Here is an 18,048-nt window from a genome sequence, read left to right as displayed (position 1 = left end):
TGCGCAATGATTTGGGGCAAAAGTACATCGAGATAGATGTCTGTTTAAAATCAAAATTGTCCCTTTTTCCTCTTTCCTTGAAACCCACATTTTGCGGTTACTTCCATTGCGCAGTCTAAACAAACTCAAACGTGCTATAAATATTTCACACTCGACATTAAATACTGTCTCCATTTCAATGAATTGCAGCTCCAAACGGGATTACAAAATACTCCTTCATTAAAAAATCATGGCACCATCAAAGAAAGATTATGACTACTGTTGGGAACACACACACACACACACACACACACACACACTTTAAAGAGAAGATTCTTGAAACCGATCAAACCCCAAAAGGATTTCCTTCATGAACTCTTGGCCGACATAGTGCCACTGATCTTTGCTAATGCTCCGAGTTCTCAAGTGGTGAACAAGCAGATAAACAAGTTGGATATTTCTGGAATAAGTATCTTTCCACATCCACCTTTGATTAAAGTGCTTCATGGGGTAGTTTGGATTTGAACACACACACACACGCACACACACACACACACACACACACACACACACACACACACACACACACACACACATACATACACACGCGCGCGCGTGCGTGCATTTGAAAAACGCACAAAATAAATAAACAACGGGAGCCCCAGAAGATGAGCCGATCCAGTGACAAAGTAGGTCCTCCAAAAGGGAAGTAAAATAACGATAAAACTTGGCAAGCCTGACGCCTTTCCTTTGAAATGTGTTCCGCATGACTTGGCAGAAGAAAGACCAATTATTGGCTGTATGATAGAGGAGCATTGAGTGTCGGTTTGCCCACAGGCACATTGACAGAATACTGTATTATTATTATTATTATTCTTATTTTTTTACTTAAATGGATAAAAACCATGAAATGTTTTGGCCATTTATCTTCATGACAAGGATGTTTTTGAAATTCAGAAATGCAAATACTGAAACCAGGTCTCCAGTGGATGTTACCATGTACATATTGAACAACTGTGACAACACAGAACAAGCGTGTGCATGGCAAGTGTTCAATGTGTGACCAAGTTCAAGATCAAGACAGTTTGGGATAAATACGGAAGGGCAAGCAGCACGAGGTATTACTTTGCACAATACTGTAACAGTACCACTTATTGGCATATTACAGCAATTACAGCTGTTTTTGCAGGTCCGTGTGAACCCATGTCATTTTGACGCTGTCACCTCTACATGAATGAAACCTTTCCATAAAGTTCCTTTGTTTTAGTTTGCGATGGTCAACATATCCTTATTCACAACCAGTGGATTCATGCACAGTAGTAGTCTGAGTTTTGTATGTTTTCCTTCAGAAGGCCATAGACTTGAATTATTATTAAAGAAATAGTTATTTCGTTTTCCCGCTTTATTAACCATTTCAACATTTAATAAATAATAAAACTTTTTCCCAAGATGGCGCCCGAGTAGGCAGCCGTCGGCAAGTGCTCTTCAAGAGCCTTGCTTTTTTGTTGTTTTTGTGTTTTGTCACATTGTATTTGTTGTTACGTCGTGTGGATCTGCTGTAGATTATTTTTAGCATTTTTTGGCCACAACGTTCATCAAAGGAGAAGAATCGGTGCTTGGTGGTGGTACACCACATGCGCTGGTACATGCGTGCTGCCTTTTCGGCACTGATTTTGATTGGGAGGAATGTCAGCGCCATCTGGCTGTCGTTGCTGGACAGCCCCGGGGCGCTTGTGTTTTTTTGTGCCTGAAATGGGCAGCATTTTTCACAGCCCCGCTTTGTTCAGCGGGAATGTCAGTGCTGTTGAACAGTCTGCGGCTGGACGGATGGATGGCTTGAGGAGCCGACGATGAGAAGAAAGGAGCGTCAGCGCAGAGCGCCGATGCATATGTGGAATTGGGTGTCGTAGCTTGGAATTGAAGCGGATTTACATGGGACAGAAGATGTGAGCCAATCTCTTTTTCGTCAATGGACGCTCCAGCTTCTTGCTTGCTTTTCAAACTTGTAGCAGACGTGTGCACATTTTCAGCATGACGTCTTTGATCCACTGGTGAAAGGACACTTGGATTTGCTCCTCTTTCATCTATAACTGCTTCAAACAACAAATTGTATGCAGAAAAAGCGGTTAAGATTGCACGACTGTCTATTTCTTATGTGTTGTGTTGTATTATTTGTGTTGTGTTGTATTATTTTGTCATTTTATGTTAACTGTTCTTTTGATGGCGGCGCGGGCACCCGCAGCGGCTCCTCTCTCTCCTGAGGAAAGAAATTTCATCTGTGCTGCATGTTGCACATGTAGCACATTTGACAATAAAGTTGACTTGAACTTGAACTTGAATATTAGAAATTTTGAATTAGAATTTTCTCAATTAAGAAGACTTACATTTTTGTGACCTGTGTTATATCTGACAATATTGGTGTATAATTGCTTTTACAGTCTAATTAGTATTTTGCCTTTTTCGGTCTGGCAAAGATGAGAAAAGTGGTTCAATTACCTTAAAGCAAGGCAATGTCTATTTTGAATACCAAGATAAGTTACCAAATGCTATTTCATGGCCCAAAAATGGCTAATGACTTCTGACACTAATTGTTAAGAAGCTATGGCAACATGTGATGCTTCTGTGTAAAAATATACTGCAGTATTTCAGCGTAGCGTGTCTTGCATGTTTGTAGACTGTTTTGTCTTTACAGGTTCAAAAATATAGTACAGTACTTGATTTTGTATGTACAACTTTTCTCTACATTCACATTAGAACACTGGTCCTTCAATTTCTATTGCACAGCTTTGGCCGGCACAGGCTAAAGATTTTTCTTTGCTTCTCTCTACAATTTTTTTAGGGATGTTTTAAAAGGATGTCATTAGCCTAGCCTCTGCATTTTTTTCACTTTTTCGATGAAACGATCTACAATACAGGAAAATTACTACACACAAAAATATGAGCACTTGACTAATCAGCTTTGAGACTTTGTTTCCTCCATTTTGTTTGTTCTTTCTCCTTCCTCGAGCCAAGTGAAAGCTTGTTTCAAGTCCTTCTTGAGTTAGTTAGTGTCAAACACTTATGTGAGTGTAAATATCGTTATGTATTGGGGGAAAAAAATCAAACTAATCAAAAAGCTTATGCTGGGCGTTTCCAATGGACACAGCAGAATTGCTGGCAGTAGGTTCAGACACCAGGTGTTTTGCAGGAATTGACCATAACTCCCGCAACAGTGTGGTATTTCCTCCACAATCTCTGTGTCTGAGATCACAGTTTGTATCTACAGCACAGAAACGTACTTTAAACTTGGTCTGCTTGGTTTGGGTCCGTTGTTGCTACAGTCTTGAATAGATTGGGGGAGGCAGAGGAGTTTGTGGTGGCTCTGTTTGGGGAACTGAAGAAGTTTCTCGAGGCTGGAGTCACATTGAGGGTCAACTTAGACCACGGTATTCCTTTGCCGGTAGGGAGGAGGCGGCAGAACTGGGCCAGATTTCAGGGAAAACTCAGACATGTATTCGGGGTTTTCAGCTACTGCCGGCCGTATGTGTCCATTCTGCTTGTAGTAGAGCTTAGCATTGGTGGACCCACTCTGGGTGCCGTCAGATGGTTTGGGCGGCAAGCTATGCTGCCAGTATTCCGGATTGTCAAAAGTTACCTTCAGCTTCTTCCCAGCGGCTTTACCTGCTGTCTGTCCACCATGTTTCAGCAGGCTGGCAGGCTGCAAGGCTGCGTGGGTCTGGTAGGCTGGCAGGCTGCCGTGCCCAATGGAGGCTGCGGTGGCCGGGACACCTGACTGGCACACCGAAGCCAGGGCAGTCGTTCCTGTTTGGCTCTGACCGGTGGAAACGCCACCGGGAATGCCAGCTTGTCCTGCAGGTTTGACGGTGTGGTGGGCGTGGAGGATGTGGGTCAGTGTACCGTGGTGGCAGGACATACCAGATGGTGACAGCTGAGCTATGGGGAGAGGGTAGTGGGGCAGGTTGGTCTGGGTGCTAAGCGGGAGGTGGGACCCTGAGGTGGTGACTGAGGCGGAAGAGGGAGGCTGGGAGGGAACGGGCAGACCGTTTCTTCGCAGGTTCTCTGCGGTGCTGTGGAAGGTGTTGAAGTAGAGGGGCTCGTTGATGTACTCGTCCTCTCCTTTGGGCTGACTGCTGGGTGTGCTGTGGTAGCCTGGGTTGTCCAACGCATGGATTTCCCCATTTTTATGCCGTGACACAAAGGGGTTTTCCTCAATCGGATTCAGGGATTCTGTAGCACACATCAGAAAAGAAGAAGGAAGGAAAGAAATAAAGGAGGAGATTTTGAAAGTATAAGGCAGATAAACTAGTAATATTGTCAGAAATTAAAACGGGGGGGAAAATGGATACAAAGCTGAAAGAAATGAGTATGAGATGAGTGTTAGAGAGCGAGAGAGAGAGAGAGAGAGAGAGAGAGAGAGAGAGAGAGAGAGGGGAAGAAGAAGAAAAGAGAGTTAGGTCACTTGCTAATGAGCAAAGAAGATGGAAGGGGACATGATAATGGTGATAATGGGAGCCACTCAGGACCAGACAGGCAACTTGCCAGAAGTTCTTTGGCACTGCAAACTCCATCTGCCGGGGGCTGAAATGCCAACAAAGGACCTCTCTTCGTTACTTCCAAGCGCTATTATAGCGGGGTGTGAAACCTATTGATTTTGCCCACTCTTGCGCTCCTTGACATCGCATCAGATGCATTATGCCTCAGGCCTTGTTATATTTTGAGAAGCTCAAAAATCAAAGGCATCAGCAGGAGAACAGGGTTGATGGGTTGAATTATGATCAGAGGCTGACATGCACCACCGTCAAATAGTGTTAATCCATGTGCAGAAATAAAATGTGGGAAAAAAAAAAGACTTATGAATTTACTACAAAAGATCACCTTTTCAGTAGTCTGCTATGAGAAAAGAAAAAGGTGTTGAGCTTATATTTCCTCAGCCTGCTTCTTGCAGATGGGCAGTATTTCCACATGAGACACTGCATACTTTCCTAATTTGCTTTAAATAATTTCCCAAATATTCTTTTTTTCACAAACTAAAAGCCCTCAACAGGCAATCCTTTGATTCTTATACTGGAGAGCGGCTGCTGAGTTGGCGGCCAGTGAGTCTGTTTCCCTCTTGATGTGTTTGATGTCTTTGCTGTACATCCTAGAATAAATTGCATCTGTCAAAGACGCACACTCTTTCGACCACACTTGACTGTCTTTTTAGTCAGGCAGTGCTTCCTTTGGAAAGCTGATCTGAGTTTTGCTATACCAAGACCGAAACTTCATCCTCGCTGTGTGTTTTTTGTCTCAGTACCTGAAAAGCTCTTGTCCTTCATGGGGGTCATGTATCCGTCCTCATCCTCATCCCTGAAAACCCTCTCGCCGAGAAAGATGGTGGGGTCAGCGCTGTACCTCTGTCCCGCGTTGTCTCCACTCCCTGCTTGGTTCAGATTCTTCTTCTGTACATTGCCATTGCAACGCTGGTCCTCCAGGGTGTGCCCCTGGCTTCCGGTGGCTTCCTGTTTCACACTGGCCTGGGCCCCTGACAGAAGACCGTCTGAAAGTTTTGGCCCTCCTTCCCTATAGCCAAACTTGTTCTGGGGAAGACAGGGTGAAGTAGAGGTGTGGGAGCGGGGATTAGGCAGGTTGACAGTAATATGAAATATATTTTCAATACATTAGTATTTACTTCAGGAACGTTTTTATGGTGATTCGACAAATTCATGAAAATGTTCCTGAATGAGGCTTCTATACAATAAGTAGAGCATTAAACCTACAGTACATTTAGATGTACAGTTTTCAAAAAAAAAAAAAAAAAAAAAGAACCCCGTTAGAACTGTGTGATACCTTTAACCTGTGCAGCTGCCAATCAAAAGTAAAATTCTGTGAAAAGTTCTGCGGGTGCCGTCATCAGCCTTAAGGGACCGTGAGGGGCAGCCAGGCAGTGCAACAATTCACACACCTGAGCCTCGGAAAAAGAACCGAAAACCCCACAAGAAAACAAAACATGACATGCGGAGCATAGGGTTTCCTGTGGAGCTCTGTTAGCTTGCTGCAGGCTATTTAACCCTGACCCACTCCTCTGCGCTCACACCAACTGCAAATGCTACACTAGTAATTACAGGAAGTGCAGCTACAAACAAAACAACAAGGGAGAGAACATTCCAGGGTTATATTGCTCTATCTATTCTTCTCCTCCTCCTTAAACCATCTCTGCTTTGTTCTTTGAAGAATTGTTTCAGACTCACTTATTGGCTCCTAGTTGTTACTGGATTGTATCTATCAAAGTAATATTGAGAAACACAAAGCGACACTTTCAAATGAAGCAGGAATCCTTTGACCGCAAATTGACAACTGAACATATCCATTGAACTTAGAGGCCAGAACTCACAAGATAAGCAAAATGAGAAACCAGTATGGTCGAATACACAACTGATCGCACAGCTCTGGAAAAGAGTGAGACTCATTCAGAGTCATCAGAATCTGACCAAGAAAGCTGCGTTGAATTGGAGAGACGACCGGGTCAGGACGGCTTTCAACGCCGAAACGTCATGGCTCCACTTCTTGCAGGCAAGTATGGCTGCAGGTGTAAGTTAATATGAGCAGTGTAACCCAAAAGACATTTTTGGATTGGATGCAGTTTGTCTTTGATAAACCATTAATTTTTTTTCTTTCGGACCAACACAGGTACACTTTAAGTCTGGGATGCCGGTGTGGCTTTACTTAAGATATTTATTGCGAGTTTTTCCTTTTTCTCTTGCAGGCATCAAAACACAAGTTGTACTGAAACGTAGGAATATGATTGCGCCAGATAACTGGACGTTATTGGTGTTTTTTTGTACAGTATGTAAATGTCAAGTGTTAAGGGTTGAGATGAGTTTTTAAAAAGAAATGTATTTCTGTGCTTTTGGGGACATATTTAATTGATGTTCCTGCATATTTGTCCTTGGGTGACATTAAAATAGTTCAATTTAGGGCAGTCTTAATGGATGTTTTTGAGGCTGATGCTAATTCTGATTATTTTTGGAAAGGGCTAATATCGGCTGATTTTATGTGAGGGCTGATTACCATGTTTTCTGCACTATAAGGCACATCGGATTATAGGGCGCATTGTCAGCGTTTGAGAAAATTGAATGCTTTTAGGTGCCATGTGCCTTTTAGTGCAGAAAATACGGTACTTGAATCATATTGAATCATCCTTGATGTTGGGATCGTTGCCCTGTGAAAAACTTTGCAACCGGACACCTCAGAATTTTGGTCAAAGATGAGAAAGAATGTAAAGCAGGTTTTATATGTTGGAGGAGGAGGCGTGGGGGAGTTGACACTAAAATTGTCATGAGACTATGTCGACTATGGTAAAAAGATTAGAGATCAGACTTTATATTTTTAAGAGGCGGGCTTACTCTGTTTGAGTCAACACGAGGTCTTGTTGGGTATGACGGATGAGCTGCATCAAAACTTCGGGGCACCAGGTATTCCTCAGCATCCATCAGGTCATCCAGATCCTCCTCATCTAGGAGGCTCTGGAAGAACTTGCTATCATTGGGGCTGGGCAGCTTCATCCGATCATCTCCCTGAAAAAGTCCCAGTTTTCAAAAAAGAGGGCCATACGTATGACTATGAAGCACGATAAATTATTATTAATAATAACGTAGCTCTGTTCTGTGTGAGCTCTGTTCATTCAAACCTACTTGGATGACCAGGTATCGTTGTGGGTCCCGGGCCATCCTGCAGAACTCAGCAGCAAGCTCCTTGAATTTGGGCCGACTGTCGGCATCAATCATCCAGCCTGGACAGGAACCAGAATGAAGAGCAGAGGGCTGATATTATCTGTTATCCTGATCATCTTCCAACACCAAATGGGCTGCACATTTGGGCCGGTGGCAGCCCATCTGGTCTTTGCCGGGAATGCCAGATTGCCAGCCTGAGCCCGATTGAGGGCCTCGCTCAAGGACAACCCAAAGTGGCAAATTAGGTAAGGGAGAAACAGGTTTCGTTGCGTTCGACCCACTTCTCCCTCCATGAGGCCACAGCTGGCATACACAAAGCAAACCCCTGAAGGTGAAGTGAAAGGCCAGCTGCTGTGTCCGTTCTACATCGGATTATAGGGCGCATTGTCAGCGTTTGAGAAAATTGAATGCTTTTAGGTGCCATGTGCCTTTTAGTGCAGAAAATACGGTACTTGAATCATATTGAATCATCCTTGATGTTGGGATCGTTGCCCTGTGAAAAACTTTGCAACCGGACACCTCAGAATTTTGGTCAAAGATGAGAAAGAATGTAAAGCAGGTTTTATATGTTGGAGGAGGAGGCGTGGGGGAGTTGACACTAAAATTGTCATGAGACTATGTCGACTATGGTAAAAAGATTAGAGATCAGACTTTATATTTTTAAGAGGCGGGCTTACTCTGTTTGAGTCAACACGAGGTCTTGTTGGGTATGACGGATGAGCTGCATCAAAACTTCGGGGCACCAGGTATTCCTCAGCATCCATCAGGTCATCCAGATCCTCCTCATCTAGGAGGCTCTGGAAGAACTTGCTATCATTGGGGCTGGGCAGCTTCATCCGATCATCTCCCTGAAAAAGTCCCAGTTTTCAAAAAAGAGGGCCATACGTATGACTATGAAGCACGATAAATTATTATTAATAATAACGTAGCTCTGTTCTGTGTGAGCTCTGTTCATTCAAACCTACTTGGATGACCAGGTATCGTTGTGGGTCCCGGGCCATCCTGCAGAACTCAGCAGCAAGCTCCTTGAATTTGGGCCGACTGTCGGCATCAATCATCCAGCCTGGACAGGAACCAGAATGAAGAGCAGAGGGCTGATATTATCTGTTATCCTGATCATCTTCCAACACCAAATGGGCTGCACATTTGGGCCGGTGGCAGCCCATCTGGTCTTTGCCGGGAATGCCAGATTGCCAGCCTGAGCCCGATTGAGGGCCTCGCTCAAGGACAACCCAAAGTGGCAAATTAGGTAAGGGAGAAACAGGTTTCGTTGCGTTCGACCCACTTCTCCCTCCATGAGGCCACAGCTGGCATACACAAAGCAAACCCCTGAAGGTGAAGTGAAAGGCCAGCTGCTGTGTCCGTTCTCATTAGACAGAAAGCACACACAGTTACTGACTTTGTTGGGTGTTTCTTAATTACATCTCTGGGAATGCTGATGGAGGGAGTGAGGTTCAGGGTGCTGCTGGCAGATAAACACAATTGTTTCAAATGTAATAATCAGGTCAGATGTAACAGATCCACCCGAAGGAATCTCTGTGGGTCACGAACCAATGCGGATCTGGTCCTTACAATAAAATGGGCCCAGACACGCATACATAAGATTATTACTTTTTATTCTCCACAAGCAGGCAGGGAGGAAGTAGAAGTCCTTTGGCATTGCTGTAAGGCTAAAAGGCTGCGGGGCAATGTTGCTTCTGAGCTGTCATAAGCCAATAGTGCTGCTTTTGCATCTGGTGAATAAATATTAGATAGTATGACATTTCCAATGAATTAACATTTTCATCTTGGGAATATGTTTTGATGTCATGCTCTGAGAGTCATATCATTTTTCTGTTGGTATTTCAAGTGCGAAAATAGAGAGTCGCTGGAGAGAAAAGTTCATGTCAGGTACTTGCTGCCAAGAGAAAAGTCACTCCACCATTATTGTGTGAGGCGACCACCAGGCAAGTGCGAAGTGAGGGACGGCCAAGCTGCTAATAGCTGGCAGGGCCCAAATCTTGGACTGGCTTTTGTAAATGTCTGACTACCTCCTGGAAATCTGGACTGGCAGATCCCTCTGAAGCCATGGACAACATCTCCCATGTTGTGAATTAAACCATGGGAGAATGTGGGCCAAAAGAAGCAATGCATGGTTTGGATCAAAGAAGCACTGGAGTTTGTGGTCCAAATGAAAAACGAAATGAGCTTGCATGGTGTGCACAGCCTTGCATCTGATCATTTTTATCGCATCATCCGACATTTCTCATGTCTGTTTCTTGAAAAACGAACCAAGAGTGGAGCGAGGCCCAAAGCCTGAATCAGTCCAGTACACTAGTCTGGAAGCAGACGAGCTGCATTTTATTCTTTCTGAAATGTGACTCTCTGGCCCTTACCAACGAGGTATTTTAGCACATTTTTCTAAAATGATACTTAATGGTGTTTTCTTACATTTGACCATGACCATGTAGACATCTATGGTGCAAATGGGTGGCTGCGGCAGCCGCTCTCCCTTCTCTAGGATGTCTGGGATCTCCCTCGTTGATATGCCGTCATATGGTTTGCCTCCAAACGTCATTAGCTCCCAGATGGTCACTCCTGATGGATGCAAGGGCAAAAAGAGACTCATCAATAGGACAGTGCAAGCGTAAATACAAACAACAAAAAGAGAACAAACGGGTTTCTGGGTTATTTCGCCCACGGGTGTGAGCATATGGAAGGCTGACATGAATAAAGATGATTAATCCATTTAGCTCCCCTGCACTCACCATAACTCCACACATCACTCTGATGGGTGAACTTCCTGTAGTGGATGCACTCAAGAGCCATCCATTTAACAGGCATCTGAGGAGGGAAACAGAGATTCGAAGGTGAGATGGGAAAAAAATACACCTATGTTGACACAGGATTATTTACAGCCTGAATTGCAGGTGATCTCATCTGCTTTAGCCTCAGTTGCCCAATCCTTTCAATGGCCGTTTGTGAGCTATTGACATATTGACGGTGCTTTCAGGCAGTGCCGCTTTGTTCAATATTACTCAAGTGTGGTGAGCGATTAGCTTCAACCTGAACCAGCAATTGTGAATCCTGCGTGTGCTTTTTAAGGTGCTAAATGAGATGGTGTTGGTCATTTGTCAAGATGGCGCCCGAGTAGGCAGCCGTCAGCAAGTGCTCTCATGAGCCTTGCTTTTTTTGTTGTTTTTGTGTTTGTTTTGTCACTTTGTGTTTGTTGTTACGTCGTGTGGACCTGATGTGGACTTTTTTCAGCATTTTTTGGCCACGACATTCATCAAGGAGGAGACTCTGTGCTTGGTGGTTGCGCCTTCTCGGCTGCATGGGTATACCAGCACTGTTTTTGACTGGTAGGAATGTCGGCGCCAGTTGCTGGACAGTCCCGGGGCGCTTGTGTCTTGTGCCTGTAATGGGCAGCATTTTTCACAGCCCCGCTTTGTTCAGCGGGGAGATCGGTGTTGTTGAACGGTCTGCGGCTGGATGGATGCATGGCTTGTGGGGGCGGCACATGGAAAAACTTCAACTAAACCGTTCTTAAATATACTGTTGGGATTAAAAATCTGTTGTCTGTCTCTTTTCTGAATGTTTACATCATCTTAAACAAAGTTGTTACTGGTGTAACCTGTTTTTTGACTATTTTGTGTAGATTTTTATAGTACGGGTCAAAATGACCCACAACATAATCAACGTGATTTTTTTTCAACATTAGATGAGGGTGAATTGTAGGGTAATAGATTAACGACATAGTAAATCTAAAAGTTTTTTTAAACCTTTTCTTAAATTAATAATTGAATCTTTTGAAGGTAAAGCTTCTTTATCAATTACAGCACAAAAATCAATGAATATTTTAATTGCCTTTCCAGCAGCTCCTATATTTTGTTGTTCTACTTGTTCCTTTCATAACTTTGCTGCTGTGTATTGGGAATTTCTCCATTGCGAGACTAATAAAGGTTTTCTTATCTTATCTTATCTTATTTGCCGCATATGAGCTAAACAGACGGCCTGTTTACAGCGGGCTGTGCGGGCCAGAACGGCCACAACAATTCCTTTTTAATAAAGACAACAAACCTGCAATTACACAAGCCTGCATGTGTCACACTTGGTTGTTTGGAATGAAAAGCTGTTCCTTCATTTGAATTCCAAATGCAAAATCTGATATCTGAGGTTTAATTCTTTATGAGATGTGTCATCAACGTGTCAACAATCTGGCATCCTAATAGCAAAAGAAACATTTTATAATGTTTAAACCAGATCCCATTTATTTTCTGTAACCAGACCCGAGAAAAGTATGTTCAATTCAACCAGATCATAAGAGAACCGACAACAATTTAACATTCATGACATTTTGAATGAAGATATGGCAAATGGACAATCTGAATTGGGATGAAAGTTGCTTACACACGATCGCTATGGAGCCTGCACATACTGCCGCCTTTGTGTTTAAATCAGACCAGATTAAGTAGTGGACATTTTATCCTTTCTTTTAACATGCCCATTGTGTGGCTCAACATGTTGGGAGCACGTAGGAAGAATGTTCAGTAGGATAAAAACTCTAGGCGGATGTAGCTGGAATTGTAAAAAGGAATTTGCACACAAACTTAACCTAGGTCGGAGAGATAATAAATCAAAAGCATTGTCACTTCTGGATGAGTACTTATTGTGCTTCTCTCTGGAAGATTCTTGTTTTCTCAGTCACCAACAACGATTTGGGCCTTTATTACAGTCAGTGATACATGGTCCACTTTTATCAAACATTTTTGTATGAGCTGTGTGCGGAAATGTGTGGATAAGGGTAAGCACAACAGACTTACACTGACCTTGCCCCCGTCTGCGTTGTATTCCTTCTCGTCCGCATCCAGCAGCCGTGCGAGGCCAAAGTCGGTGATCTTGATGTGATTGGGTGACTTCACTAGGACGTTGCGGGCAGCTAAGTCTCTGTGGACCAGTCGCCTTTCTTCCAGGTACATCATTCCCTGAGGGAAAAGAAGAAGCCAAACTATACGATCTCATGGAAACAATAATCACGATATAATGCACTTAAACTGAAAGCATCTGCATTGTCTTACCTGTGGCGTCTTCTCAAGACACCTGCACTGTATGTGCATGTTTAGGTTTAATCGATTCAGTCGGTGTGACTTTGCAAAGACTCAATTCAGTTGTTCTCACGATGACTGAGCAAGTACATCCAGTGTCTTTCAAATAGCTTCACATTGAAGATGTGGCGTGCAAAGCTTGTTTACACCAGAAAACAAACGTTAGACGGACAGAAGCAGGGATGCAGCCTCCATTTGTGGCTCAATGGGCTGTATGAATGACGCACACACAAAGAGCCTTTTGCCACACGAACAAACGAAACAGACCATTGCAGAGGGGTAAATTCGTGCATGCCTGACACATACATGTGTTCTTGGCTGAAGAAATCAGAGTGCATCCAGGCGAGGCCAACGGGGCCAATGAAAGTGCTTGAGCCAAGATGTGAAACAAGTTGACGCCACTTTGCAGGTGGATCAATAAAAACACCTCCACGAGGGGAGTGGTGGGAGACAGTCGTGCTCATCAGACAGCAAACACAGTCAGCTAAGCTTCTATTGGCGCATGAGACTCATCACTGACGGGGAAAAGACATGTGCGCACACGTCAAGCCATATTGTGTTGAGATGCCCGACGTGGCAAGCGAGATCGCACTGACTCTTCCCCAGACAAATGCGAGGATAAAATCGATCGACGGCTGGCCCACCGCGAGATGAACCCTCATCCATCATCTGCCCGGCCTTGCCGAGACAGACACACTGACAGGGACCACCTATGCTCCAAAGAAAGATATATTTCACCACTTGCAGCTCGCTTGTCCACCGTTCCCTGTTAGGAGGCTCACAATTATGAAGCCTCTTTCTTTGCCAAAATGTGCCCCATTACTGAAAGTGGATTTAAAATAAATTACGGCAAACGGAGCACGGGCAGGCGATCAATATCCATGTTGATTACAATAAGCCGGAAGACGACTGCGCCAAGCGATATTTATCCCCGATGCAGACATTGTGAGGAATTCGGAATCAATGGGCCACACAGTGCATTAATAGACTTCGACTAAACACGACGGGGCAATGAGGGGAGGCCACCGCACTGACAGCAAAATGTACAGCAGCTCAAGGAGCCAATTAACTTTCAGCCACTCTCGGCGGTAAACAGTGGCGTCCCAATAGAGCAGGGGTCTCAAACTCTCATGCTTGTTTTCCATCTCTCCCTGATTCAAATGATCAGGATCATCAACCGATGAGCCCACCGACACTGCCATTATTTGTCCTGATCATGGAACCACTTTGCTGAACGTGACACAGATATAGTCTCTCTTTTTCAGATTCCTTTCAAGTAAACTCATGTGTGCTAAACAATTTGGATTTGGAATGTATCGCTGTACAATGAAAATGAAGAATTGTTGATAGACCCTTCAAGAGGGAAATAAGATGAGTTTATGAAGCTACTTGTTAGCAGCACACTGCTGAGCTCTTTTGAAACGAACAAACTGCATCCTTTCTCCAGCTTAACGGCTGGAGAAAGGATACAGTGTGTTCCACTGACCTAATGGTGACCAAGCACGCAGGTAGAAAAATCAGGTTATTCTTTCCAACGGGGTTGATTTCTCTTTCTGAAGCTGGTACCACGCAAGGTCATGGGTGGCAAGCAACCGGCTGGCGCCTCCTCTCCGGTGAGGAGAAAAAATTGGAAAGATGAGTCTTGGTGAGGTGTAAAAGCATCCATGGAAACAAATTGGCACAGCAGGGAAAGAGATGCTATATAATAAACGTTGCCAAGTGGGGAGCTAAACCCTCCTCTTATCCCTGGGGTCAATTTGACCCCATTCAATGTTTAATCGTTCCAAAAATAATAATTGACTTATCAGTTTTTGTTCTATATTTCATTGCTTTTCCTTATTTGATGGGGACAACTGATTAAGCATAAAATTATCACAATGCTATGTTTTCAATGAACACATATTGCACGTAATGATGATCCTCAGGGGTCAAATTGAGCTGTTTTGACTGCTTTTTGTCAACTTGTCTGTGAGTTCGTGACCTAGTATCCCCACACCTATAGGTGCAGAGTTGATATATTACAGGGGGTGGGGACAATAACTATTTCTGCAACAACTTTGATAGTTTCCCCACAAGGACATTGGTAGTTCATGCGAAAAAAGGGATCAGCAAACATATAGAAGTTCGCATAACAGCCCTCTACCCAAATCATTCCACATTGTGCTCTGTTTGTACTGCAATCTGCGTGCTCTCTCACTTGAAAATGTCCTCTGGGAAAACGTTTACCGTCCGTGACGTTTTGGAATAGCTCTTTGCCAGTGAAAGTGATACAGAGGAGAATGCGTCCGAGACAGAGGATTGTGTTGAGGACCATGATTTTGAGGCATTCTCATCTGATGAATGAGACTTTTGACCCTCCTGTTGTCTCTCAACCATCAGCAGACACGATCCACTCCAATAATGGAAAGATCATATGATAATATTCCAGGCCCTCACGTGACTGTCAATGAGTGCTTGGCTGCATTTCGTGGACGCTGTCCATTTCGACAATAGCTAAGTAAACCTGCCAATATGGCATCAGATTTGGAAGGAGGACTTTTCTGGAGCAGCTGGGTAATGCACAGGTGAAATCTCAGACTGAGAGAAGAGGGTACATTACAAGAGCTGCTGCAGCGATTGTGGGTGACATACTGACAGAGACAAACACCCAAACTCCTCCATTGGTACAAACCGCGGGCGAGAAACGTGGCAAGAGTCACTCACTCACACACACACACACACACACACACACACACACACACACACACACACACACACACACACACACACACACACACAAGAGAGAAAAAAAAAAACAAACTCTACCACTACCGGTACCAAGCACGGCTAACAAAACAGGAAGGGTGAGTGAGACTTTATGAGTGAGACAAATACTGGTATGTGACAAAAAAAAAAAAGAAATAAAAATATGAAAACATGTTCATGACGAGAAGAGAGGTTCCCAACATTAATCAGTATGGTTTACTCTGTCAGAGTCATGAATGCGCATCCCAAATTAGAAAAGACTTGGATGAAAGATTTTCAAGACCGGAACTCTAAAACAGAGTTTTTGATCTGATGGTGGTGCTACAGTAAAGGTCATTTCACCACCAAAGCGAATAAGTTTGATCCTCTCGTGGCTATTAAGGTGGTCAGAAAATTTCAGATTTGAATGAAAACTTTTTAAACATGAAAATGTTTGATCTGATGGTGGCGCTAGGACAGGTCAACTTAGTGATAAATGTTACCATCAAGGGGGTATTTATGTTTTCAACAAATAATCAAAGTGCCTGACACAAAAAATGGGTCAACAGATTCCTGTACATCATTTTCTGAAGCCATATATCCCTGGTGTCAAATAGTCCCCAAGGGTAAAAATGTGTTGATAAGATTTGAGGATAATAGGAGGGTCAATTTGAACTTTGACTTTACTTTTTGAGCAAAAATGAATAGTTGTACGTTTTTGGACCGTGGGAGGAAGCCACATTGTTACTGCTTTAGCGAGAATTTACTCGCAAAGTTTCTTTTTTTCTATCACTCCTGCCAAGGCAACATAAAGCTAATAATGCGAGCTGATGCATGGCTATGCCTGCACAGTATCCATGAATGGCAGGATGCTTAATTTCAAACCAGGAGACGAGGCTGTGGTTTCCCCATCCATCTCCCTTTCACAGCCCTCCCCCTTCTGCGGACTCGAACAATGTGAGCAATATGAGCCTGTCTGCACGGCGAGGACTGGCACCGGTGCGATAAGCAACCGCACAACGGGACAGCCCAGGTGGCCCAGGTGGTCGTCTGTCACGTCCTGAGGACTTTACGTGCAATAGAACGGAAGGGAAGCCCACAGAGATGGTGAGCGTCGCAGTTTAGAAGTAATGCTAATTAGGTGTCGGGCAAAAATACTGTTACGAAAAATGTACAAATATGAGATTCGAAAAGCGCATGAGAGCAATTTTCAGAATATAGCAGAAGAGGGAAATAAGTTTTGAAAATGTGCTGTCCTGTCTGGTTTTATTTCCCTGAGCGCCAAAACGCTGGCTGGTTAATGAACTGTCGGTGAATGTGAGCTGTGGTTCTGCAGTGAAGGTTTCCGCCCATTTGCTCTGCAGTCACTCGACCTTGAGTCAGACAGCTAAGAAAAAAGAAAGCACCTATCAATCAAGCTAAGATAGGTATTTGACTGTAAAGCATTTAGCGACAGTACGGGCTGTGAGGGGGTCATGTAGAATATGTGTTTGTATTATTAGTCAGATGTAATCTCACCCAAGCGCTGAAGACTTTGCGGGGCACAAACATTCTTCCCAAATGGCGAAATGATGCAAATTTCCATGAGCCAATGTCGTGCCATTAAAGGAGAATATACATTTTGCAGATATAACGTCAATACATTTACAGTTACAAGTTGAACTTACATCACGATGAATTTGAAATGAAATATTACAAACAAGATATGATTCAAATGTAGAATCTACAAAAACTACAAATTCAGCTTTAACTTGAATTTTTTTCTAAAATTGTACCATTACATTTCATTGGCCATTTTAGAATTACAAAAGAACTGTGATTTTTGTGGACCCTAGTTTTCTCCTCTTGAACTTTGTCCAGGCTTTTTAAGGTTCATGACTCCATTTCAATCATCAAATTTTTTTTTCAACATTGATGTCCTTATGGTAAAGTATATTTATACGCGATAAATTCATTCATTCATTCATTTTCCGATCGGCTTTATCCTCGCAAGGATGGCAGGGGGTGCTGGAGCCTATCCCAGCTGTCTTCGGGCAGTAGGCGGGGGACACCATGACCCGGTTGCCAACCAATCGCAGGGCGACTCAATAAATGTTTTATATATATATATATATTAGGGTGGTCCACATTTTCATGGCAAAAAAAAAAGTTTGTCGGATTCGTCGGGCCGGGTCGGAATTCTTGTCGATACTATGGTACAAGGTTCTGTGCAAAATTTCATTCCGATCTGATGATATTTTCCCGTCCCGCAAAGCGGCCAAAGTTTCCACCATAACAACTGGTCTCAATAGGGTGAACATGTGTATTTTAACCGTGTATTTTGCCATGCGTGACACTGGCTGGGCTGAATGTTGCCCGAACGATCACCTCCTGACTAACTAACCATTCCATCGCTGCTCTCAGCAGCCGGAGACAAACTCAAACGCACGCCTAACACACAACGGTCACCTACTGGCGAGCTAATATCTTTCAATTGAAGTCGAGAATCGCCGGAATTCTTACTGGACGCTGAGCTGAGGACGCTTTTCGACATCGAAAAAAAAAAAAAAAAA

At 43.7% G+C, this 18,048-nt stretch overlaps 1 protein-coding gene across 3 annotated transcripts in view; it reads right to left on the bottom strand.

Moving 5' to 3' along the window:
* Positions 1 to 2,266: 2,266 nt before the first annotated feature.
* Positions 2,267 to 18,048, bottom strand: part of LOC109528703 (receptor tyrosine-protein kinase erbB-4) — a 168,366-nt gene continuing 152,584 nt past the window's right edge. For 2 of the 3 annotated variants that reach the window (XM_019891625.1, XM_019891627.1), the window contains exons 21-27: positions 12,491 to 12,652; positions 10,436 to 10,511; positions 10,119 to 10,265; positions 8,654 to 8,751; positions 8,366 to 8,536; positions 5,273 to 5,555; positions 2,267 to 4,206 (exon numbers count right to left, since the gene is read on the bottom strand). In XM_019891625.1, the coding sequence (XP_019747184.1) occupies positions 3,395 to 4,206; positions 5,273 to 5,555; positions 8,366 to 8,536; positions 8,654 to 8,751; positions 10,119 to 10,265; positions 10,436 to 10,511; positions 12,491 to 12,652 (1,749 nt within the window). In that variant the 3' untranslated portion in view covers positions 2,267 to 3,394. The remainder of the gene's footprint in view (positions 4,207 to 5,272; positions 5,556 to 8,365; positions 8,537 to 8,653; positions 8,752 to 10,118; positions 10,266 to 10,435; positions 10,512 to 12,490; positions 12,653 to 18,048) is intronic. The other variant, XM_019891628.1, reaches the window with a different exon arrangement.

The sequence above is a fragment of the Hippocampus comes genome, unplaced genomic scaffold, assembly GCF_001891065.2.
Source record: "Hippocampus comes isolate QL1 unplaced genomic scaffold, H_comes_QL1_v1.1 scaffold174, whole genome shotgun sequence".
NCBI classification, from domain to species: Eukaryota; Metazoa; Chordata; class Actinopteri; order Syngnathiformes; family Syngnathidae; genus Hippocampus; species Hippocampus comes.
Note: the sequence above shows the minus strand (reverse complement) of the source record. Positions and strands in the feature narration are given on the sequence as shown.